This window comes from Hippocampus zosterae, chromosome 6 (assembly GCF_025434085.1).
Source record: "Hippocampus zosterae strain Florida chromosome 6, ASM2543408v3, whole genome shotgun sequence".
Classification (NCBI taxonomy): domain Eukaryota; kingdom Metazoa; phylum Chordata; class Actinopteri; order Syngnathiformes; family Syngnathidae; genus Hippocampus; species Hippocampus zosterae.
Genome location: NC_067456.1, coordinates 16,286,172 through 16,311,097, shown reverse-complemented (window position 1 = coordinate 16,311,097; position 24,926 = coordinate 16,286,172). Strand labels below are relative to the sequence as shown.

General features: G+C 42.5%; 2 protein-coding genes across 4 annotated transcripts in view; one reads left to right on the top strand and one right to left on the bottom strand.

Moving 5' to 3' along the window:
- Nucleotides 1-107: 107 nt before the first annotated feature.
- On the top strand, nucleotides 108-17,697 carry LOC127602466 (rasGAP-activating-like protein 1). 2 transcript variants are annotated; one of them, XM_052068601.1, is made up of 22 exons: nucleotides 112-636; nucleotides 878-934; nucleotides 1,409-1,480; nucleotides 4,243-4,356; nucleotides 4,673-4,734; nucleotides 5,785-5,914; nucleotides 6,344-6,425; nucleotides 6,504-6,644; nucleotides 6,748-6,839; nucleotides 7,183-7,300; nucleotides 7,422-7,575; nucleotides 8,637-8,701; nucleotides 8,829-8,941; nucleotides 9,848-10,040; nucleotides 10,164-10,301; nucleotides 11,255-11,399; nucleotides 12,345-12,517; nucleotides 13,643-13,780; nucleotides 14,654-14,789; nucleotides 15,645-15,765; nucleotides 16,187-16,263; nucleotides 17,282-17,697. In XM_052068601.1, the coding sequence occupies exons 4-22, from the start codon at nucleotides 4,307-4,309 to the stop codon at nucleotides 17,428-17,430; spliced, it is 2,277 nt and encodes a 758-aa protein (XP_051924561.1). In that variant the 5' UTR covers nucleotides 112-636; nucleotides 878-934; nucleotides 1,409-1,480; nucleotides 4,243-4,306; the 3' UTR covers nucleotides 17,431-17,697. The 2 variants fall into 2 exon arrangements, with proteins under 2 accessions (XP_051924560.1, XP_051924561.1); XM_052068600.1 differs by lacking the exon at nucleotides 1,409-1,480 and having other exon boundaries at nucleotides 108-636.
- A 1,610-nt stretch (nucleotides 17,698-19,307) lies between these two features.
- Nucleotides 19,308-24,926, bottom strand: part of dtx1 (deltex 1, E3 ubiquitin ligase) — a 32,163-nt gene continuing 26,544 nt past the window's right edge. For both annotated transcript variants that reach the window (XM_052068595.1, XM_052068594.1), the window contains exons 9-10: nucleotides 23,814-23,903; nucleotides 19,308-23,595 (exon numbers count right to left, since the gene is read on the bottom strand). In XM_052068595.1, the coding sequence (XP_051924555.1) occupies nucleotides 23,371-23,595; nucleotides 23,814-23,903 (315 nt within the window). In that variant the 3' untranslated portion in view covers nucleotides 19,308-23,370. The remainder of the gene's footprint in view (nucleotides 23,596-23,813; nucleotides 23,904-24,926) is intronic.

The window sequence follows — 24,926 nt, the reverse complement described above, 5'->3', positions numbered from 1 at the left end:
TGTCTCACAGCTGTCATTGGGTGATCCTGCCGCACAACGGTACCCTGACATTACATTACGGAATGTCTTTCCATACTTATTTTTCATGTCCTTATTTATCGTAGTTGCTTGTTATTGATGATACTTAGTGTAGCCTGTACCATCGGAGACAAATGCATTGTGTGTTCGACACACTGGGCCAATAAAGATGATTCAGATTCTGATTAATCGATCAGAATAAAAAGGTACCGAAAGAGCACCAGGGACACGTTTTAAACGCTGTCAAATATTGAAGCAAAAATGGCGTAATGTGTTGATTCAACTACGGTGGTAGTTTCTAATTGTGTGTTTATTTAATTCGTCTTAAAAATATGTAAGAAAGGCAAATATAAAATCGTGCTCAGCTCACGCCCCCAGTGACCGAGCTTGTTTGACACGACAGGAGATGCACGCGCGCTGCCGGCGAGCGTGCGTGGACTGTGGCGATGCGCGTTCAGGGTGCAGTGAGACGAAGAGAAAGGAGGAGAAACACGTTTGGATACGGAACGCGCACATGGGAGCATTGGATGAATAGCTTTTAGTCGTCGCCGAAATGGCCAAAAACACATCATTATATTTTCGCATTGTCGAGGGCAGGAACCTCCCAGCCAAAGATGTGTAAGTAATGCCTCTACAAGGCAGGTGTTTGTGTGCCTTGTTCATGAAATTCAATCTCAACGCTATTTGCTAGGTTTGTTTTCTATAGAAAAGCCCTGAGTCCCCTGCATTTTTATTATTTTTTTTAAAAATAAATACTGGTGAACTAGAAAGTCAGGACTGCCCGAGGTTGTACTCTAATAAATCACCACCATCATATATGATATTTAATCCTGTCACATATTCTTCTTGCCATCTCAAGGTCTGGAACCAGTGATCCATACTGCATAGTAAAAGTTGACAATGAAGTTGTAGCCAGGTGAGTCTCAACCTGTCTTTTTTCTTTTTAATCTGCTGTCACTGTGAAGATTTTTCATTGTACCAAATGTCGTACTGCAACTGCTATTCCACACATTTACGAGCCTGGGAGTAGATTGTGTGATTATGGTGGTGGTGTATGGGTACACTGCGGCTCCCCCCCATTGCAAAGAACCTGATACTGCTCTGGCCTTTAAAAGACCCGCAGGTAACCATGGAGAGAATGCATCAGTAGTTGCATGCAGTTATTAGTTGATGGAAGCTTTTTAGACAATACAGCTGAAAGAGGTTCTTGTGGTGAACCACTAGTGAGGGACATTCACCAGGAACCTGTACCTTTAAACGGAAGTCAAGTCAAACATATTTCTTTTCTGTTCTATCCTTCCCTACTAGTCAAAATCACCACATTCTGATTAACACTGCATTTGTGGAATATGAATTAAGCAGTTAAATCCAACATTTTTATCCATCCCAGGGGGCTGCCATTTTGCCTTTGACTGTCACTTGCTGTTGACTGAAAATGACCTCACAGTTAGTCAGAGCTCAGGTAATGACTAATCACAGCTCACGATTTTTGAGTTTGGTCATGTGACATTTGCAAGCGGAGCCGTGATTGGTTGCGAATTCACTGTCTGTTGAGAGCAAGTTGCAAAATGGCCATCCCCAGAGTTGGATGAAAATGGGTGGATGTTGCTGCCGAATTCAAATTCCACAAACACAATATTAATCAGAATAGTGTGTTTAAACTAGTGGTACTGCATAGAACATATTATTGTGAAGAGCATTTTTGATATGACTTCAACTTCACAGGAGAGGAGGGAGTTTAACATGTTTCCGGGTTCAAACTGATCGTAAACATCAAAGAGTCAGAAACCAGTAGCTTGCTACCTGCTGTGTAAAGTAAAGTTTTGTTGTGGAGAGTAGAGAGACATGACTCGGCTTTCTCTCCTCGTATCATGATTTACCGCATGTCGACAAATTGGGGACCCTGATATGAATAACATGTCAGATGTCAATGCCAGGGCTTACGCCCCAATGGTCAAGTTTCTCAAATGTTGGCAGCACAACCTACAGCCATGTTTTCAGCACGTCGAGGCCCAGTTCCAGCGAAGAGGAATAATGCACAATGTTACTAAATATGTTCAAATGGTGGCACCATTGAACACCTCAACAACAGCCAGGGTGATGTTGCTCCTGGAGGCTCCACCAGCAATCAGCAAGGATGATGCGCTGAGGACAATCCAGTTTTTGTTTTCTTTTTTTTCATATGATCAACTTCATGTTGATCATATGATCATATGTTATACCGGAGACAAATTCCTTGTGTGTTCTACATACTTGGCCAATAAAGATGATTCTGATTCTGATTCTGATGTTCAGCCGACATCTGCTGGTACACTCCAGCACTCAGTGCAGCATACTGACAGCACAACTGATAGACACCATGGCAGGTATACACCATTGCCCCCATATGGACATTGCAAATGACACACCCATACATAACAATGGTTCCAGGTGCGTAAAAGTGTGTTTTTTGACACCGTTTCGGCTGGAACTCTGTTATGGCATCTGCTGCTGGCCATAGAATTTCTCTGTGCATTTAATCCATGTTACAAACTGCCGGTTTATCTATGCCATTTGTTTGGCTACCCCTGCACGCTTGGAGCCCTCTGGTCTGCCACCTCTCATTGTACTGTGTCCCAGTGTGTCGCTGATGTTTTTGTCCCCATTCCGACATCCCGCCATGGCCTACCCCAGTTCTATGTGCCCTACCAGACCTACCGTGGGCCAAGTACGTCTTTGTCCGCTACGCACCCCGCCCTCCTCCACTGCAGCCCCCCTATGAGCCACCCTTCCATGTGCTGAAGCCAAGGGCAAAGAACTTTGTAAGGTACCTAGAGGTGTAAACCAGACCACATCATGACGGACCACCACAAGCCTGCTCATGTGGTCAATGACACCGCTGCACTTGGCCTTGGCACCACGGGCGGGGTTCCCGCCATCCCTAGTCTCCAGCCCGAACCTGGCCTCCGGACCCAGCCCTGTCCCTAACTAACACCCCCCTCTTGCAAATTGCAGCCCTCTTGGCTGTATATGCCGGCCTCCACCTTATTGAGTGTTTTTCTTGACACTGTTCCTGATTTCTTGTTTGGTTATGGTGAATTATGTGGGCGGGGTCTGTAAGAGAGAGACATTCACCAAGGGTGTGTACTTTTAAGGAAATAGAGGGAGTTTTACATGTTTCTGGGTTCGAAGGGATTCGAGACATGATAGATTTGAAAGGGAGTAGCTTGTTGCTTGCTGTGTAAACAAACAGTCAGTTTTGTTAGGGGAGTAGGATAGGATCTTCTCAGTTTTATGGGTTATGTTCTTCGGCACTTTCCACAAAACATTGTGATCTTCACCATGATGCAGTGCGACTCAACAAGAACACAAGCTGAACTCAGTGGTCATTTTTCTATGCGGATTTCTATTTCGGATTTGAGAAAGTGGCAAAACATTTCACTGCGAACACTGACGTCTCATTCACGATGTTCCTTGTTTTGTATAAGTGGGTGGATATGTTTGTCTTTTCTTCCAAAAACATTCTTTTTTCCATCTTGAGCAAATATGTGTCGTCACGAGTCTCAATTAAAATGAACCGTAAAATAATATGAAGTACAAACCTACTTATTCAGTCCCTTGCCTCCAAGCTAGCAAAAGCCTTTTCTGTAACATGCGGTTTTTATTAACCACTCTTCTACATTTGTTTTTGCAAAATAATCTTTTGCAGCCTCTCCAGCCATAGTTTCACTGAAAAGATGAAAATGAAGCAACGTGTTTTCCTTCGTGCGCAATTATGTCGTCTGTCTTGTTTATTTTGAGTCATCAGTTCTGCCAGGCAGCAATTGTGGTGCAGATCATAGGCATGCTAAAGCTTCACTTACATAATAGACCGATCAGCCTCAAGAACACAATGCAGGCTCAGAAAGTTGTCTTTTTTTCAAAGATAGTCAATTTGATACAACACTGTATTTCTGTCTGTCAAACAAAGTTGTCGTCGATATGATTCAGATTGCGCATTTGGGAGCAACTGGAAATCTCTTCACATGTTAAGACATTGTGAACATGGATGAAAGCAACCTGAAAATATGAAGTTCCTATAATGTGGATTCGTGTTTCTTTTCTGTTATCCATAAATTATACACGAGAGTTTTTGAGCTGCCTATCCACTCAACATAGATTCATATTGCTGCCTCATTTGAAGTGATTCTCTTCCTGTCTGCTCTGGTTGTTATGCTGTCATGTATGTGTGATTTCTTTGTTCAGGACTGCTACAGTGTGGAAGAACCTCAATCCTTTCTGGGGTGAAGAGTACACACTGCACCTCCCAATGGGTTTCCATTCACTCTCCTTTCATGTCATGGATGAGGATACGATTGGGTAAAGTCGTCAAGCCCAAAATAATCGCAACATGGTTCCAAAGTCAGACTAATAGAACCCTAATTTGATGTATGGTTTTCTCAGACCTCAGTGTTTGCTTCACCTTCCTCTTGATTTAGTTGGGTTAGAGTCCCACGTACGATTTGCATGTTTTGGAAAAGACCCAAAGGTTTAGAATAAACCACCATCGTGCATGGTACCGGTCTCGAGATTTTCCATCCCCTTATGCTCATCAACAAGTATCGTCTAATCAGCCCATCAACTCTTTTTATTTGAGTTTAGATTGCATCTCATCAAGCTTTATCTTCTTTAACAGCCATGATGATGTTATTGGAAAGATTTCGCTGACTAAAGAAGCCATTGGATCTCAAACTAAAGGTATGACGTTTGGTGGGAGGAGGAGGTCACAAAGGTTAAATGGTCATGAATTCACATGGCCTGAGTCCATAGTTTTGTTTGTTTGTTTGTTTTTTTTAAAACCAAACCTTTGGGAATGTTATTACTTGTGTATTCTCGCTCATAATATCTAATCTTGAAACAAGTTTTCAAGGACAACATTACCGGTACTTTATGCATGGGAACACAGAACACTCAAGAAGTAGACAGACAGGAAAGGTCACTTTAACAATGACGTTTTTCATGAATTTGAATAAATGTTGACATTGTGACAATTGAACAACTGATTCAAAGACTTCTAAAAAAAAAGATAAATATAAACTGAAAACGGCTCAATCTGACGGGACTGGGAAACGAACAACAGCTGTGATTCCAACCACTTTACCACTGCACATTAGTGTGCTGTGGGAAAAATGGGCCAATTGAACTATTGTTAATGTCAATATCACAACTTTTAAAACATTTATTTTCCAAAAGCGATGTCTCTTTGCTCATCGATTGAGAGCAGCGATAGTGACAGGCAGAAGAATGAAATGCGCTTCCACTAGATAGCAGAAAGTACAATGCACCTATGAATCCACCTGCTGCCATTGATACAATACAATGATAGCTTTGCTTCAACTGAACAGGCCCAGATTACCCATTTAGTGAATGTATGTGAAATTTAAGAGATCATCGTTATTTTTAGCACACAGGATCATCATTATTTTAGCATACTATTTTTTTTTCTTTTGGACATTTTTGCTTGGTGGTGTGCCGTGAGGTTTTTGTCATGTACAAAGTGTAAAATATGCGCGTCGGCTGGAAAATGATTTGATGGAACAATGACCTACAGTATATCAGTTCAATAATGCCTTTCATTGAAAGCAATTTTGCATACGATATTATTGGCTAACTTCTCCTTGTCTGCTCCACGTCTGTCATGATGTCATGATTGAACTGCAGTATTCGGAATTAAATGACAACCATGTAAAAACATATAAAAGTTATACCTTAAATATAGCTAACATCATGTCTGTGTGGACTGGTCAGTGCTAGACAGTTGGATGAACCTGACCCGGGTTGATCCCAATGAAGAAGTCCAAGGAGAGATCCACCTGACTCTTCAACTGCTGAAACACACAGAAAAGATTGTCCTGCGATGTGATGTGATCGAAGCAAGGTATGCAATTAGCTCTGCTCTGAAAGATGGCTGCCATGGTTTCAGAACATAGTGTCCCTAGGTTTTCTTTCCCTTCTACTATTATGTCCTTATGCCTGATACATCATCTTTGCGCTGAAATCTTGTCATCATCATCATAATGCCGCAGGCTTCCATTTTCCCTGCTTGAGTCAACATGCCACCCTCACACCTCTCAGTACCCCATCTGTGGGTTCCATCCACACTCACCCTCTCAGTAAGGGCGCTAACAAGCATATCACTCTGACCTTAACACTGCGTTATTTAGTCATGTTCTTTCAAATATGAATTGGTTTGAAAGGATGAGGTTGAAATGAAACGGCGTCATCATTTTTACAAGTAACTAGGACTATAGGTTGTTTGCGGTTTGCTGCGTCAAAAAAAATGTGTTTGTTGATTTATTGATATTAGAGACCTGGCCCCAAGAGACATCTCTGGAACCTCAGATCCATTTGCAAGAGTTATTTACAACAGCCACAGTGCAGAGACCTCGGTGAGCGCGGTCTTTATGATTACCATGCGCTGTACGAATTTATAACGAGGAGGTGAAGTCATACCCTCTGGGTTTCAGATTATCAAGAAGACCCGTTTCCCTCATTGGGGAGAAACCCTGGAGCTGGACTTGGATCCACAGGAACTCAGCGAGGAAGGAACTGTCATTGTGGAGGTTTGGGACTGGGACATGGTGGGCAAAAACGACTTTCTGGGAAAGGTGAGGAGAGGTTGACTCGAAATGCCCCAAAACATGTCAACATGTCACTGACTACAACTCATACATTCATGAAATAAGTCAAAGAAGTGTTTGATTGCTGCAGGTGGAAATCCCTTCTGCTTGTTTGCACCAAAAGACGCTATTGGAGAGCTGGTTTCGTTTGCTACCGTTGGGGAACAATGAGGTGGATGCAGGGTGAGGATTATGGGTGCGCGTGTTTGGTCGGTGATATTACATTCAGATGACTTTTGGACTTTTAGAGGTCGGTGTCCTTGCTCATAGTTTAGTCGGGAGGAAACAGATATTGACATCCTGGCCAACACACTGCATTACAATCTATTTGTAAAGGGCCAATATCAGAGAGTTCACTAACAACATTGTTGTTGTAATTTCTCATTGATTAATATTGTCTTTATGCGTTTCACTCCAGAAACCCCCCACCCAAATCTACTTTGTTAAACACCCCTGTGAAGATACAATTAACATTACAAATACAGCTCAACGAGCTTGTTTTCCGAAATTATTTCTCTGTGTCCAGAGGCAAGTTGGGAGCATTGCGTCTGAAAGTGCGCTTGGTCGAGGATCAGATTTTGCCGTCTTTGTACTATCAGCCGCTCATTGACCTTTTGGTTGAGTCAGTCATCTCCCCTGCTGAGGTTAGCCGCTTTTCGTATTCACAGCGTTCACCTGAGCCTTTCATCAGAATTTCCCTTCTTACCACTAAAAATGTCAAGCATGTTAAGATCAAACAAATAATCTAAGGTGTCTTCTTGTCAGGTTGAGGACAGCAGTGCATTGACCATGCTGGAAGAGGTCACCACCGTTGAGAGCCGACAAGATGTGGCCATGACCTTGGTGAAGATCTACCTGGGTCAGGGCCTCGTGGTTCCCTTTTTAGATTATCTGAACACCCACGAGGTCAACCAGACCAGTAAGTTGGGACACCCAACCGTTCAACGGCATTGAAACCTGTCCTTGTAATGTCACTACATCACGCTTCATCACGGTACCGTTTCGAATGGCAAATCTTGTTGTTTCCATCGAGGTGTGATGAGGACCGATGTTCATGGAAGACTTTCCAAAAGTGATACAGAAGCACAATATACCTTGTGTGAGACCTGCCTCGTTTCCTATGAGTCATTATTTATTTTAGCCAGAGTTTGGGGCATGCCTGCGTGCTCTCTCCGCGAATTGGTACAGTCGTGGTCTTTGTGCGGGAAGGTCAGGCCGCGGTAAATGCCAGTTGAATCTTTTCCGTTCATGCGTCTGCCTGCACATCACGTGTCCGTTTACCCTGTGTGCAACCACATATAATGATATCCAATAGAAGCGCTGTCTCAAATAATCAACCTTTACAAAGTTAAGGTCGGAGTGTAATGGGAAAATATTTACGTGCAGTGGTCTTGAACCGTACACCATCATGTTGTATCACTACTGTGCAAACCCCAATTCCAATGAGAGTGGGCCATTGTGTGAACTGTAAATTAAAACAGAATTTGCAAATCCATGCGCCTTACTCGTGATGTTGGACAGTTGAAGCCCATTGCAATTGTCATTGGTAGTGCCGATCAAATGAGCACATGGTTATTTTCATAAAGCCAGAATATTTGAAAGAAGCTCTTATCATCACATTATAATGTGCAGGTTCTCATAATGCTTGTACTGGTCAGTGTATAGGTCGCACAGAGTTGGGCTCTGGTATGTCTATACTCTTAGCTTAGTTTGAGAGAATGTGCCTCTTGCCAAGGTTTCCATGGCAACACTGCACAACCAATAGATGGTTTACCAGGACTACGTATATAATACTATTGAGTTAGGTCTTTTCACAACAATCATAATAATATCACCCCCCCCCCCCCCAATCCTTTAGAACAAAATGCTCTCATAGAATCAACTAAATAGCTTGTTTCTTCATAATCTGTGCCAGTGTTTCTGTTTCCACTAACAGCATTTCTTTCTTTTTTTTCTTCTTTTTTTGTCTTGCCATCATAGCTGATCCAAATACTTTATTTCGTTCCAACTCTCTTGCGTCCAAAGCCATGGAGCAGTTTATGAAGGTGAGTCAGTCATTTGGTGATTTTTATTTTTTTCTTTCTTGCTCCAAAATGTACATCTGAGTCTGTGTGATGTACTGTAAATGTAGATTAAAAAAAAAAACTAACCCATGGTCTTGTTTGCTGTCAGGCTGTTGGCATGTTGTATTTACATGAAGTGTTGAAGCCCATCATCAGCCGCATCTTTGATGAGAAGAAGTACATTGAACTGGACCCATGTAAGATTGACTTGAATCACACAAGGTAAGTCTGACCTAGACTACACCTATTGACAACCTGAATCACAATTTTCATATATCAAGCATGTAATTATGCAGCTACAGTAATCCCTGGTTCATACATGGTTCATCTTTCAGGGTTTTGCTGTTTCACACATTTTCTTTCGTGTATATATACCGGTCTATTTTTTTAACAGTGCATTGTGTTCTTCATCCTGATTGGCTATGGGACTGTAGACTAATGTCAACAGTCTCCGCGCCTCATCGTTGTACAGTTTGCCAAATCTTCTCCATGACAAAACCCACAATGTCAACAAAACCTGTACAGTATTTGTAAAAAATGACCGGACCGTCGTTTGTAAGAAAACATTTAAACTGTATTTTTGTTTCGTTTTAAATGCTTGGGCCTGAAAAAAGCTTTAATCTTTGGTTTTATTCAATACAGTATCATATTATATACTTAATAATGTAAAAAAAAAAAAAAAAAAAAAGATGACTTAATGGATTTCACTGATCTTTTTGGAACGTAATCCCCGCGATAAAAATGTAGATTGTATATCTGTAATTCACAATTCATGTCTGGCCTTGAGTGCTGCACATTCCCTTTACACTTTATCCTTGGAAAGAATACACAAACCTGAGAATGAAATAGAAAAGAATGTCAGAGCTGTTGCCTGGCAACTGCTATAAACCACATGAGATGTCACTCTGTCACACGGAGGGAGATCTTTCTTGCAGTAGCCAAGCATGCTGTCATTTTTTCATTTTTTAAAAATATCTATAAATCTCTGTTGAACCCCAAAACCAAATACTGAATGGCAAGGATCCTTTCTCCATAAACTCATGTGAACAACATGGTTATAATCGCGATCGTAGGCATGTCTATTGTGTTTATCTAATATCGATGTTATGTCGCCTTTCTTCCGCAAAGGCGAATTTCGTTCAAAGGTGTAGTGTCGGAGGCAGAGGTGCGGGACAGCAGTGTGGTGATGCTGCAAAGCTACTTAACCAGGATCATTGAATCAATCGTTGGCTCGGTTGAGCAATGTCCTCCTGTCATGAGAGTGGCCTTCAAACAGCTGCACAAGCGGGTGGAAGAGCAATTTGCCGAACCCGAGAACGAGGTCAGTGTGCACATCAAGAAAATGCCCGGTGTGAAATATGATCGTATGTCACAGCCTATAGGTTCAGTATACATCCCTTTGCAGCTTTAATAACGCTTGTCATCCTCACCTTATGTTGAACAGGATGTGAAATATCTCGCCATCAGTGGATTCTTTTTCTTGCGTTTTTTTGCTCCTGCCATCCTCACACCTAAACTGTTCCAGCTGAGAGACCAGCATGCTGATACACGTACAAGCAGGACACTGTTACTGCTGGCCAAGGTATAATTGACAGCACCCACACGTTGCACACACGTGCATGCCATCAGAATAATCCCAATTTTGATGCAAGTTGGAACACGCCCTTTTCTATCACTAACTCACGCAGTAGCAAAATAATGATTACAGTGAATATTTGTACGAAAAATGTACAAATACAACCAACCTGTACGGCGGTTAGTGCATGCTGTCTTGAGCTGCGTGATGATGTCTCTTTATGCTTTGCGCACACTAGTTCATTGTATGCCATTTGTAATCTTGAAACGTCGTACACTGGAAACTGCATAACCTGAGGAATTGTGACGCTCCCCTCTTATGTTGGCCTCACGGTCATGTCACAAATGAAAATGGCAAAACATAAGGAACCCGGTTCCTTGTATGAGTCCACTATACAGTATTTTTTGATATGACCTTCATTTGAAGTTACCCCCCGCGCGTGGGTCCTGACCTACTCTTACGGTGTGGGTGTCAGGCTTACACATGCAGTATTGCTTGATGTGGTTTTCATATCTGCTGTCCACCGTTCTGATATGCTGTTGCCATGGGTCCTCTTCTGCGGAAGGGACAGGCTATTTTTGCATATCTGTGTGCAGTCAGCAGAGTTTGTTCAAAGACAGCATCACAGAGGATGTATACAGGGACTTTCTTCTCTCCCACGGCTAGGTGGGGGCTGGACAAAAGGCTTCACAGTGTGCTGGGCTATGGGGTGGGACCTTTTTGATCTGTGACTTTAAGTTAGAATCGCGGTGGACTCGTGTTTTTTTATGTGGACTTTGCAATCTCCTGGTACTCTGGCGTCCTCCCCCGTTTCACAATATGCATGTTCGGTTTCCATCTAAGACTCCAAATTGTCCATAACGAACTAGGCTTGCTCCTTTAGAGGCTTGTTCAAGTGTATGCTTGTTGAAAAAAAACCTGATGAAAGTATGAATACACATGGCCTTGGTTCTTATCAGGCATTACAAAGTGTGGGGAACCTGGGCCTTCAACTGGGTCATGGAAAGGAACAGTGGATGGCACCTCTTCATCCCATCATCCTTCGCAGTGTGGCCTCTGTCAAGGACTTCTTGGACAAATTGATTGACGTTGATCATGAGATGGGTAAGGAACAACATAGGAGCGGAAAAGAAAGTTTCATAAGCGTCACGAGTGTCTTTGTGGCATCCGATGGCAGAATCGGTGAAACGGCTTGGTAGCCGAGCAGTGAAATATTCATGAACGCAGAAAAGAGTTGATGCGACAAATGAGTTGGCGGGGAGTCAGAGTGACACATGACTTGCCCGCTTTCTGACCATCATGCGTCAGCAAGGATAGCGTTGTGAAAAAAAGTTTCACCTTTTAATAATGTTTCATCTTCCATCTGCACAATCAACACCCGCACTTTTCTCTTAAAGGTCAGGTTGACATTTGATGCTCTTCAGCTGTGAACGTTATGGCACTTTGATATGATCTTGAAGTGGCAATAGACAACCATCGAAGGATATGTTGTGGTTGTTTCTGATCAAAGTCTTGAGACACACTTGGAAATAAATTCATTCATGAAGACGTTTTGGACATTTGGGGCAATTCTATGCTCGTAACTTTGGGGAAGGACCTCTTCTCACCAGCATGACTGGGCTCCAGTACACAATTATGCAAGGTCTATAAAAACATGCTTGAGCGAGTTATTTAATAATTTAACTGTGCCACAGAGAGCCCCGATCTCAATATCACGTTTGTGATGAACTACAACTGAAATTGTATTTTGTAGATTTTTGGTACGGTATGTCTTAAAATCAATAAAATGTACACCCTTGTGAAAAGACGGCTATCAAACAGTATTTATCCACTTACAATCCCCCCCAAAAGTCAAAATGAATAAATAAAACGACAAGATAATTAAATAAAAATGACTAAAAACATTCTTTCAAATATATGACACCCTTGTCGACAGGACCTGTGTGACAAATCCTGTTGTCAACTGCACATTTACACTTCTCGTAGGTATAATGGTCAGATACCTTTATGTTTGTGGAATCTTGGTTTGTGTCTCTTTTTCTCTTGCAGTATCTGAGATGCCTCAGCGAGCGGTGTTCCTCCCCACGGTCATCGTGAAAGAAGGATACCTCCAAAAACACAAAGCCGAAGGAGCCCAGCTGCTGTCTCGCTTCGCCTCCAAGAAGCGCTACTTCTGGTTGACCAGCGAGACGCTCTCTCACGCCAAGACCCCTGATTGGCAGGTCGGTAGCAAGAGCTTTACATGTAGCGTATCCAAATGCAGTGTTTGCGTGGAGCGTGGGTTGTTTCCTCCCACAGCCCCACAACATGTGCAATCGCTTAATTGAAGACTCTGAATTGTCCACAGGTTTAAATCAGAGTGTAAGCGGTTGTTTCTCTACACGTGCACGGCCAACGTTCACGGGCACCTCTTGCCCTCTGATGAGAAGTAGCAAGTAAATGGATGGGTGGATGGATACATCTCTAAGAATCACATCGAATGATGAATCGCAAATCATTTTGAAGGTTTTGAGTCACAAAAGTAAATTCAAGCCTTGTAAAATCCTCACCTAAGGTTATTATGAATGAAGAGGTATTTCTACTAGTGCCTTGCAAAATGTTAAATTTGCGTTCACCTCGACTGTTAGCTTCAATCCGTCATGTCTAAACTACGGGTGTTCAGCATCACTCTCTTCCGGTGTGAAAATCAGTGAATTGACATGAAACCATCTCACTCTGTTAAAAGAGGAAATGTGGCCTCTGGTGGTAAATGAGCTTTCGTGGCAACCTGGCCCCGAACAAGATGCACCATCTTAATCCTCCTCAGCTTGCTCTAATGTATTTTTGTTGATCACCTTGTGAGGCCGTCATTAGTGTTATTACCATGCGGTGCCTTACCTTGTGATAATGATCTCCTCTCATTCACCAGCCGGAGAAGAGAGCCGCATAAAGCTCTCTTTGAGCCCGCCTCTGCTTTGTGTGAGTGAGATAAAGGCGAGGGTTAATTGAAGGTTGTGGATATTCATGGTAACGTTGCAAATCAGATTGTAAACAATATCCTGGCCCATTTCCTCCATCTTGGAGCCGACCGGTCTCACTGAGCCAAGCTCCCATCGGAACAGGCTGATTAACACTTAAAAGAGTGCTTTGCCCGCCATGCTGTTCTCATCATCATGACGTGCTTTTCTCACACAATAGCCCCTGAGAATAATGCTTTCGTCAATGTCCTTCATCCACAACTGCCCCGTTGAGTCACGCCGATGTATTTTATTTCACTCCAACCTGCAAACGCTCAGCAGAATCCATCATTGTCAGCTCGCCTGTGCTCATCTTAATTGCTGCTGTGATTTGTGGCTCAATTGTTGCAGGTGCGCTCCTCAATACCCATCCATTGTGTGCGCGCGGTGGAGAGGGTGGACGAAAATGCCTTCCAGCAGCAGAATGTAATGCAGGTCATTACCCAGGACAATGACGGCCAACTACAAACCATGTACATCCAGTGCAAGGTACATTCTTCATTAATCGCGGCGCCAAGTAGTCAGACAAGATCTTGACCCCTTATACAAAATTGGATTTGGCCTCGGTACAAGTGCGAATCAGAGTTGGAATTGTTTTGGATCTTTCATTGCAGTGTAGTTAGTTTTAATTTTGCTTTGACTTTTGTTGTTTCATGAAGTTAGTTTTCCTGGGCTCACCACCTGCGGGAGTGGCCGAGGGGTTTGGGTGCGTAAAGACAGCTGGCTGGCAGCCAAAGGTGGGGGATTGCGGTGGTCCGATCTCTGGCTATACAGAAGCTGGCTCGAGGGACGTGGATTTCACCTCTCTGGGAGGCACGAGGCTTGAGCTGGTGTGTCAGATTAAGAAATTGTGACCAGATATAGTTGGGCTCACCTCAACACAAAGCTTGTGCTGTGGTCCTGGTCCTGGAATATAGAAGTATATTTCGTAATATTTATGAATTTAGGATTAGGTTCGGCAACAGGTGGATTTTATTTTCTGGAACATCAAAGGTACAATCTACAACGCATGGTAAAAACCATATTGTGAAAGCCTTTACATGTCAAACCTAAAAACAAACAAACAAAAAAAGAAAATATCTCAAAAATGTAATGTCCTCGAAAAAGAAGTACCAGTAACTACATTTTTTAAATTGTGCGTCAAAAATATGTTTAGGGACAGTCAAAGCCATCTCTGATTAATATTTACTCTTGACTGGTGTCATACAAGGAACAATGCAGTTAAACTGTTCGATCCTTCATCGCGCAGCAAAATAATTACTCAAAACACACCACAAAATAACAATTGTGTATAATTTAGCTTGACTCATCAAGTACGTATCGTGCGCACCTAATGACTTGTTGCTGTTTTTATCCACACAGAACGTGAATGAGCTGAACCAGTGGCTGTCAGCTATCAGGAAAGTCAGCATCTACAATGAGCGCATGCTTCCTTCCTTCCACCCGGGGACACATCGTGGGGGCAAGTGGACGTGTTGCCTGCAGACGGAGCGCAAAGGTAAAGCGTCCTTGTTTACTTCCAATGCTTGTTTGTGTACTTGACAGTGAGCGTTCAGGAAAAATGCAGCTCGCTGTTGAAGCCTACTGTTCCTTCAAATGTACTAAGTTTTGGGGACCTCTGGCTTTCCCCTACAGGAAATGAATATTGACATTTTGTGTTTGTGGGAATTTTTGTCCATGTCATATTGCATATGGAGCTGCCGAGTGAGGCATTTAGTGAGCAGGTTTGCATCTCTCAGAAGGTTGTAAATACAGTATTGGACACTTTGGCTTTCCTAACATTGTTCCTTGTCTGAATGACCAGCCCAAGGTATACCCGTTCCTCTCGCACAAAGTCAGCTGGCTCATGGGATGGATTTTGGACGTGTTAGCCTGGCTCGGAATCCCTGTAAACAGTGACTGAAGGTCAGGGCTCGTCCAAACCAAATGTCTCTAAAGTGAGGAAAAAGGCCTCCCTCATAGTGCCACAAAGTTGGAAGCATATGCGATGCATTTAAGGTTTGAGCCTACAGTATCCCTGATCCCCGAGTTTGTCAGACAACCGCAAGGTGCATAGAGACAAACTCCCTATCACACTCACTCACTCATTTACACCTGCAAATAATTTAGAGTCCTCATTGAATGTGATGTGCATATTTTTGGAATGTGGGACGTCACCACGGGGAGAACATCGCTCGCACAGGTAGGCCAAAGCTGAGATTCGAACCCCAAATCCCAGAAACGCTCACCGCTTTGCCATTGTGTCAAAACAGAAAGATTCAGCCGGAGCAAACTGGTCTCGTCAAGTTTCTTTGTCCCCGTCATAGAGGAAGAGTAGAAATGCATCGGGTGTTTAGCTGCGCTTGGTTCACAGTTCCAGGCTGCAGTCGAACCCACTCCGCTGTGACTCTGGGGGACTGGAGTGACCCTCTTGATCCCGATGTGGAGACTCAGACGATTTACAAGCAGTTTCTTCAGGGAAGAGACAAACTCAGGTCAGTGCTATACAGTATCTCTTCTGTAAGATCTTTGCAACTTGAAAGTCATGAGTCCCTGAGCAGCCCCAAAAAAGGCGAATCTTGGAGAAATGTGAGTCGACTCCTCGATCACCGTTGAGATTACCTTGGCCAAGGCGCCGACACCTCAATCCCAATGGCACCTCTTCATTTTTACATTTCTCCATGTGATGTAGTACACAACACAAAATACAGTGAAAAGTGAAAGCTTAATATGACCATGAGGGATAACAAAAAGTAGTAAGTGGGTTTTCAAAAAGAAAAATGACAGCCTCAACCTGGTTGCAATTCACAAACTGGACACTGGAGGTCCGTGTTTCACACTTTCAACTACCTCCTCTGTTTATATTTTGAGCAGTAATGAATCGTCCTTGTGATGAACTGCTTGATGTGCCCGTAGGAAAAAATACCTTCCAGAGGCAGATGCAGATCAGATGACCAGCAATAAAGAAGAGATCAACTCTGACATTCACCCAGGTGATGCCCCATCTTTACTGTACACAATGTAGCAAGAAACGACACAAAAAGGATGCACGGTACGCTAAAACACCAACAGTCTCATGTTAATTTACTCACAAATGTACTTACACGTGAAAATCCCGTTGAGTTGAAGAAGAAGCTGATATACTCAGAGGAACAGCTCAACTATTGGCTGTATTTGGAAATACTTCTTATCCACTATGTCGTGCCTTTTCCATTGTAGTCCTGTTTTGATTGTGTAGTACAGGTTATCCCTTGTTTCGTGCCCACACGACCCCCCTTTAAACCTTTCACGCACCCTGTAACCAGATCGCATGATAAGCTGTCCACTGTAGTAATTAAGAGTCCCTGAAAGGATAAAACTCTCCATTGATTCTCACCGGAAAATCAACTCTATCCCATGATGCACTACAGTGATACAGAAAAAAATATTGATGGTTTCCAGGGTGATCGTTTCATTTCCAGCACAAGACAAATTCATGAGGTGTGGCAAGAAAAAAAAACTTTAACATCTTGTAAGTAGAGCAACACATCACAGTAGATGGACATGAAGTGCTTTCTTTGCATTGCCTTTGTAAAATACACTCAGCTAAAAACAAATTATTTGTTCAATATTATTCACAGCTCCATCAGCTGACGTTGATTTCTGTACAACCATGTCATTAACAGAGCCCACAAGTAGTATTAGACAGCTGATCTTTAATTTAATGAATGAGCTACATACATGATTATTCTGATATAATTCCAACCATGCTGATGTAGAACCCTAATCCTAATGGAAGAGTTTTTAATTATTCTGCCTGTCACTATACATCACAGGCATAGATTGAATACAAAAGACGCATTGTAGAAATAATTTTGGGGCCATTTTAAGTGAATTTAGATTACCGGTATTTCCTGTGCCACACCTGATCTCTCATGATGATCTCTAGGGGTGTAGCACAACGGTAGGGCTATACTGTAACAAGCAACATGTAACTAAGTTCCTTCCCCCCACCCCCCCCCCACCCCATAGATGGCGCCGAATGTAAAGTGGACCACGTAAAGGCGCGTCAGAGCCTCGCCATTCGGCTCTTTACAGCGATTGAGGATCTAGAACAGGCTCACGCAGCCTTCCAGGGCAGAGGCGAAGAGGACGCCGCCAATGTAATTTTGAATCAGTAGACCAGACTACGAGTTGGTCCCAATAAATCCTTCTCAAATACAAGTGAGACTGAATTCCACCCTTGAGATCGTGATGGAGGAAACGTGGCTGAATGGGCGCATCCTTTCGAGAGCATTTCCAATATGTAGGCCATGCTTTGTATTCTGTGAGTGCCACCGACTTCAGCAATGCCGCAGAGAATTTATGACACTTGAAGATAAAGGGAGCATGATCGCTAGATATTTTTTTTTTGTCGCATGTCCTGTGTCCTCATAGTTGTATGTGGGGGTGGGGTGGGTGGGGACATTGAGATACTTTATAGGACACCAGGGCGCACATTTTTTATGCAAAAGCTTGTTCTATAACTTCTATGTGTTTAACTTTCTGTAAGTGCGTTATGATTGCTTTTGTGCATGAATTTTGGCACCTCATTAATTCAACGCGACTATGACTGCGGTGACATCGTCATGATGAGAAACACACATGCCACACAATAACCTGTGCCGATAAGAAGTAAACAAAGTAACATGTCTTGGAATTGTTGCTTTGGGCCCTTCATGATGGAGCAGTGTGCGTTTGTTTGGTGCTCTCAGCATTTACTTTGATTGTTTTGTACTTGCAGCTGACGATGCATTGTGGTAACTTTCCACTGATGTGGGGAACATTTATCTTTTACATATTATATCCAGCCACCTAAATGATCATATGCAGTATAGATAGATGGGACCAGATCCTTCATTGGTGGTATGAATAAGATGGCTAAATTGAGTAGTTTACAATTTATATTTTTGAGGTGCCATCAAGTTTGTGAATTGAAAGGGTCCCGCTTGGAAAAAGCTAATGTATATTAAGACCACCCCCCAAAAAAAAGATCTAGATCTAGATCTGTTTTCCATTTGTACATTTAAAATCACACATTCTATTTTAAACAGTTATTGCTCTTTTGATTTGGGCACAGATTAAGTGTTCATGTTAATGGAAGCGCACTGCGTGTGTTGGGAGGGGAGGGGGTCGGTCCTTTAGAATAGTGACTGTTGCAGAAAGGGCAGTCAATAATTAGTTTTCATGTTGTGGTATTTCTGCAGTCCAAAATGTTGAGTGTGGTCTCACATCACAAAATCCCAATTGGAAACCAGAGTGAACGTAAACCAAAAACGCCTTTCCCTTTTATTTTAAAATCTGTTCTTCTACTGGAGTGTCATCTACGGAAATCATGACAACACTCATTCATTAAAACACGACTGTTCAATTTCCTATTTGTAAAGATATGCAGGTGCATCACAATATTTCCATTAAATTTCCCAGACTGTGTACAACCAGGTGATGGGGATTTGGCCCGTTTTGTGGGCTCTTTAGATTCAACTCCAAAAACCGAAGGCAAGTTGTCAAAAATGTTTGATTACTTGGCTCAAAAAGACTATAAAGTCAAAATATCTCTTTTCGGTTTATAGCATCAGTCTTTTACAGCAGAAATTTTCTTAACTTCAATATACAAACATCCTACATACAAAAGAATGACTTTATAAGATCACCAAATGTCATATTAAATGAACTGTGTTTGTATCCACTGCTGCTCTGTGCCTGATTTAAATACTAATGAGAGCTGACCTACCTGCACCACGCAGCAGTTTCCCAGCTCTTCGGACGATTAGACAGGACGTGACCAATAAGAGGGAGCTACTGGGTCAGTGCTGCAGGGAAGGGTGCAGGTGTCGTCACGTCCCAACACAGCCTTTAGTACACACCGGCTTCGGCACTCACGCAGTTCAGTTGACAGAGGCTCCGAATGACCAGTAATGCACATTCAAATTCACATCATGAGCTGCAGGAAGTAACGCGAAACACAAATAAGACACACACAAAAAATTGAATAAAATGAATGCCGAGGTAACAAAGGTGAAACAAAAATCACCCCCACTGAGGGCACTTTATTTTTTCATTTTTGTCCACAAGAAAGACACAAACATGCAACAAGGTCAACGCGATTCAATAAAGACTGATTATTTGTTTAAAAAGCCCTTTATAGTGATCATTGTCTCCATGTCTCTTTAAGCTCATTTTGAGTTTGAACGAGAAAATTTTTGCTCAAGTCATGTCAAACCACAAAATTAGGAATTGAAAAGGTCAATTAAAACACGAAACATGTTGCACATGTCCCAAAAGTTGATATCAGCCAAACGCCATGTCTCCTTGAGTCGTGTAAAATGAAAATGTTCTGCGACAAGATAAAGAGCCGTGCTAAGATGACAACATCATCTGGTTGACCTTTCTAAAGAGGAGCTCGTAATGACTTCCTACGCATTGCCACGAAAGTGGCTCATATGCATCTCGGGCAGAACATGAACGTCTTTTTAAAGGATGACGCGGCCCGATGATTTTTGTCTTGCAAGACGCACACTCAAAGAGACAAAGAGATACCAACAGACAGTATAGCCACACTAAATGTCGAAGGTATATTTGAAAGAGGTGTACATGTACTATAAGCATTGAACATTTAGGACTTTTGATTACAGTAGTACAGTACTACATCTTGCGCCCAATGATACATTATAACTTCCCCCTTGGAATCAAATGACATAGTTATCGCAAAGACAATCGTTAATCAGAAAATACATCAAAAAATATATGCTTTCCTATATGCATATGTCAGCTTTTATTCTAGACAAGAGTGAGGCACCCCCACAAGGACAACAACTACTAACCCAAAAATATCACTGTCCTTGCTACAAATGAATCATTTCGAAAATAGTAAATTGCATAAACAAGCTCTCTCTGTCACTCAGGCATACCAAACCGCATTGCATGTTTCCTTTCCGCGAAAGTCTGTACACACCTGAAAGTCTAAAGGGCGACAAAATGTTCAAGGCGCAAACATTTGGATTTCTCTTCTTCAATAGACTTCACTCAATGTGGACGTTTCCCTGATAGTTCTGACTTGCTAAGGCCTCCAAAAGTAAAAGGAGGTCCAAACAATGATCGGTCTCAATTTATGTTGCCTTGTGACGGGGTAGAGAAAAGTAGACAGCCTAAATAAGATGACAAGTTGAAACTGGAATAAAAGGAACCTTTTTATGTGGCGCATTGGCACATGTGTTCCTCAGTCACAGGTTATATTCCATGCATGCACACTTTAAATTGACTGCAGTCAATATCCAAGTGGATGGAGAAGAAAAAACTAAAACAGAACTATTTTTAACGCCCCTGAAAAAGTATCTTTCAAAAAAACCTCTTTCGGTGAGGTGAACTGATGGAAAAAATAGTTCATGCAGCGATTGCTTACAGACGAATTCTTTGAGGATAAAAATTCTAGGAGGCTGATCATTTCAACTACAAAACATTTGGACAGACGCATTTTTGCATAAAAAGACCAGAGCTGTGTCATCCAGAGTGAATCAGTACACCAAGAGTCAAAGAAGATCCATCACGGAAACTCGCGGGGAAAAAAAAACAACAACTCACTTCGAAAGATGCGTTCAGCTCGTAAGATGTTGGTTGTAGACCATAATTTAAAATGAATTTGGTTCTCCCTTAGACATGAAATAATAATCCCTGAACTTTTGATCTTAGTTGAGATCTGCTTCACGAAGAGCGCAAAAGCAATGAAGCTCTATGAAAGTGGTGGACATACTCTCCATGGTCTAATATAACTATTATTAAATAAGTCTGAACTGCAGCAAATAGGCAGACAGGTTTTCCCGCTGGTGCGTCACCCCCAGAGAAAACTGCTGTTTTTGCTTAAAAGAGAAACAACAACAACACTTGCACACATCAGAACACACTCTCGGCTTGCTGCTCTTCAAGGTGACCTCCAGCTCTTCTAACGCCATGTTAGTCAACACAATAGTAACAGACATGCTGCTCACTTATATGTTTCGCCTGGCTGGATGTGGTTGAAATCATGACAACAGGCTGTATTGATTTAGGAGGCACCAGAAGCAGCCGCAGGCCCGCTGCTCCAGCAGCAAAGTGACACGTCACCCAGTTGCATACGTCTCACAATACAGAGCAAGCCAATATTACATTGTGAGTAAAAAATAAAAAAAAGGTTTCAGGGCCTTTAAAAAAATACAATAAAAAAGCCTTAACCCACCAATCTGTGGCTCCTGTTTATTAATCGAACAGAGATGATATCTGCAGCCAATTTTCACCCAGTTGATTACTTGTTTTTGACTGAAGGTGAACTAAAAAGTTGACTTCCTATCTAGAAAGGACCCTAAGGGAGGATGACGACGCTCATGCTGTTTAGGCTCCCCGACTAATGACAGAGATACACTGACTATATTTACTCAAGTCACCTACACACATTCTACATGAAGGTACGGACAGTAGCATACACTAACACTACTTATTATATTCGACGCCCATTAATATGTCATACATAAGTAAACAGTCCCTGAAAAACTGACAACATTGCCAGCTTTTATGTATCTTGTAGACATCTGCTTTTGTATCGCTAGGTTTATGGGTAATTGAATGTTTTACGGTATAAAAATAAACTGACCATACAAATAAACTAAGCTCAAATAGTCGGGCAGATCACCTCCCTAAATCATTTTTCCTCCAAAGCACTATAAGATGACTTTAGGGGGGAAATGTCATTTAAGACTATAAAAAAAGAAATAACAACTTGGAAGCAAAGCTGCTGCTTCAAATTGCTGTGGAAGACTGATTTGCTCCAAAATGAGCCCCACAACAAGTTTACATCAACATCCCACCTCATTAAAGTTGATCAGATGCTCTTGTGGAAAGTCAGCGCTGACCTCGCTTTCATCTGCAAGTACAAAAAACAAAAACCCAAACCATGAAGATCCCCAGCAGGGATCTTCAAACCATCTTTAGCTCTTGGGCACAACATCTTTGAGGGAAAGCGGAACACATGCACAGAAGAAATCAAAATACTTCCGATGCATCTTCCGCTGCGATAAAGCAACATTTGCATGTTTCCTTGAAGGGTGTCCGCTGCTCATGAAGAGAACATGAATCAAGAAGAGAACTTGCTTCACCGCTCCTCCCTGCAGAAGGAAAGCAGTGCTCACTGCAGCGTGTTCGATCGAGTCTTAAAACAAAACCCTCTCAGGAGAGATGAGATATCGCAAGATGGATCTCCTAGGGAAAATGCCGACACCTTTAGGATCTCAATGCATGCAGTCACATGCTCCCTCTCATGTATGGCAGAATGATGGATAGACCCAAGGCCACAATTTCCTCCAATTGAGAGCATACCAACATGGGGCTTCATGTTCACAGAGGTCAGCTTTCCCAGAGTGTCAACAAAATAAATGAGTTTAACCTTGGAATGTCGCAATGGTACGCTCCAACATCTCATAGCAAGCCTCCAAATTTTCAAAGGCAGCCCATAAGGTTAGCGATGTAACAAATGCCCATTGGAAAATACCTTATAGCTTCTGGGTCAGTGGAATCTATTTCATGTACTATAAAACACACTTTATTTAGCCCTTGCTTTAGCGATGGGGGCACACGTTTTCTGAACTCACAGAAAAGTCGCACTATGTGTTACAAGATTTCATTTTCTTCACTAAACAAGGGAGAAGCCAATCCTTAAGAAAAGTCATATGCGTGTCTTTCTTTACAATTTGTCTTCTCAAGTGAGATCAGCTTCATTGGCACCTCATCTTATTGCAGCAATTTCCTCGACATTCGTTATGCGGCGTTGGTGGGGCCACGCAATCACGCCTCCTTGTTGCGCTACAAGTGCAGATGTTTCACTTTGACTCGAAAGAGGTCAGTGACACATTTGTTGGCGGCAACACAGACATGACGCATGTGCCGCAAGTCTCTGAGGACCCATACATGCTGCGGGCATAATGTCAAATGTAATCAAAATGAAAGCAAAAAGATCACAACAATCGTTTTGTTTCTATCACTCTTGCCTTGCCACCACAGCATCTTAATCGCAGCAGATGATGTGTTGTGTTTCCGTCGTCCAGCTCGAGAGTCTCTCAGTCCTTTACGTTGTCCTCGCCCACTCCCTGGGCCGACAGCTCCGTCAGGACGTTGTCCAAGTAGTTTGGGTCCGGGTAGCCGTGCCCTGTCAGGTTGGAGCCAAATTCGGTCTTGTGGTGGATTTCGTTCCACACCACCGTGTCAGACTCGCCTGTGGTACTGGAAGTCCCGATGGTGAAGATGAGGCGTCGGTCCCAGGCTGTGATCAGCAGCTTGAGGACCTGTGGGATGCAAGGGGGCGGGGGGTGCTGTGAGGAGTTCATACAAGGAGTATTGGTTGTAGGGGCTCTTAACTACCTTTGAATTTTTTTTTTTTAATTAAGATTTCCACATAAATGGGGAATGATGGGGCTGTTTTATTATGGTAGACGGAGGCATTCTTCTGACCAAAACAGACAGTTTAAAATTCACAAACCACTTCTTGTGTGGATTGGCTCACCTTCCTGCCCTTCTCGTTGTCTGGCAGGTAACACTGCCGAGGGAAACCCCTTGCGCTAAACTTCTTTCCAGGGTTGGGATGCTCATTTGTCTGAAACATACAGTATATATAGTAAACAACTTTTATTTCCATTTACAATGGAATCGTCTGATCCCACAATATCACGACAAAGGTAGATGAACAATGCTGTTATCTGTAACCATGTTCTCATATGAATTTAGCCATTACGTGTGGTTGAAATAACAATTGCATATTGACTGACAATTGCAGTTTTGCTTCAGCTTGTAAAAATAACAGACTGAAGATGACGGACCTGCGGCCCAGCTGTTGGTGAATGACTGACTGTCAAATTTTACTGACCCCACCTCTGAGTAGTAGCAGTATTTTGTCGTGTGTGTGCATGCTTGCCGTGTGTGCGTGTACATTACATCTCTTCTAATTCTACATTTAAATCACCTCTTTCATCTTTTCTCTCTTTTGTGACAGCCTTTGTAGAAGATTGAATGTGACAAACACGTTGATCAATCACGAGCTGCTTGTAACTGTCACATTTACAAGGATCCACAATGTTTTAGGACCTTACACAGTGTTGTGACATACTGGGATCTCATCCAACGAACATGCCAAAAATCGGGGAAGTGGGCTGGGGGTTGGAGAGGAAAGAGATGAAGGTACACTGGCTTTACTATGAGAGCTGGAGGTGTCCAGCTAGCATGTGGCTGCGGTGCTAACATGACAGCTGAGCAGTGCTGTCGCCTTTGGCATACTGAGCCTGCTCTCAAAAGGTCATTTTAACATTTTACAGCACCAATGGAGAGTCATGTCAAATCGTCAGCCTTCTATTCTCTCAACTGTTGTGAACATAGGCTGCAAAAAACCCAACGTAAATCATTCGACATTTCAGCGTTAAAACACATTACGAATTGAGAAATAGATTTGACACAAAGATTGACGATTCAATTTTTTCCAGCCTCTGAAAATCTTTGACTCTTTGTTCTTAGCGACTCACATCGCTCACCTTGGTACAAGAATCATCAGACTTAAGCGGATGAAGCAGCCGCATTAGAGTTGGTGATTTAAAGAAGAAAGGAGGTGGATCAGAGCACAAAAAAA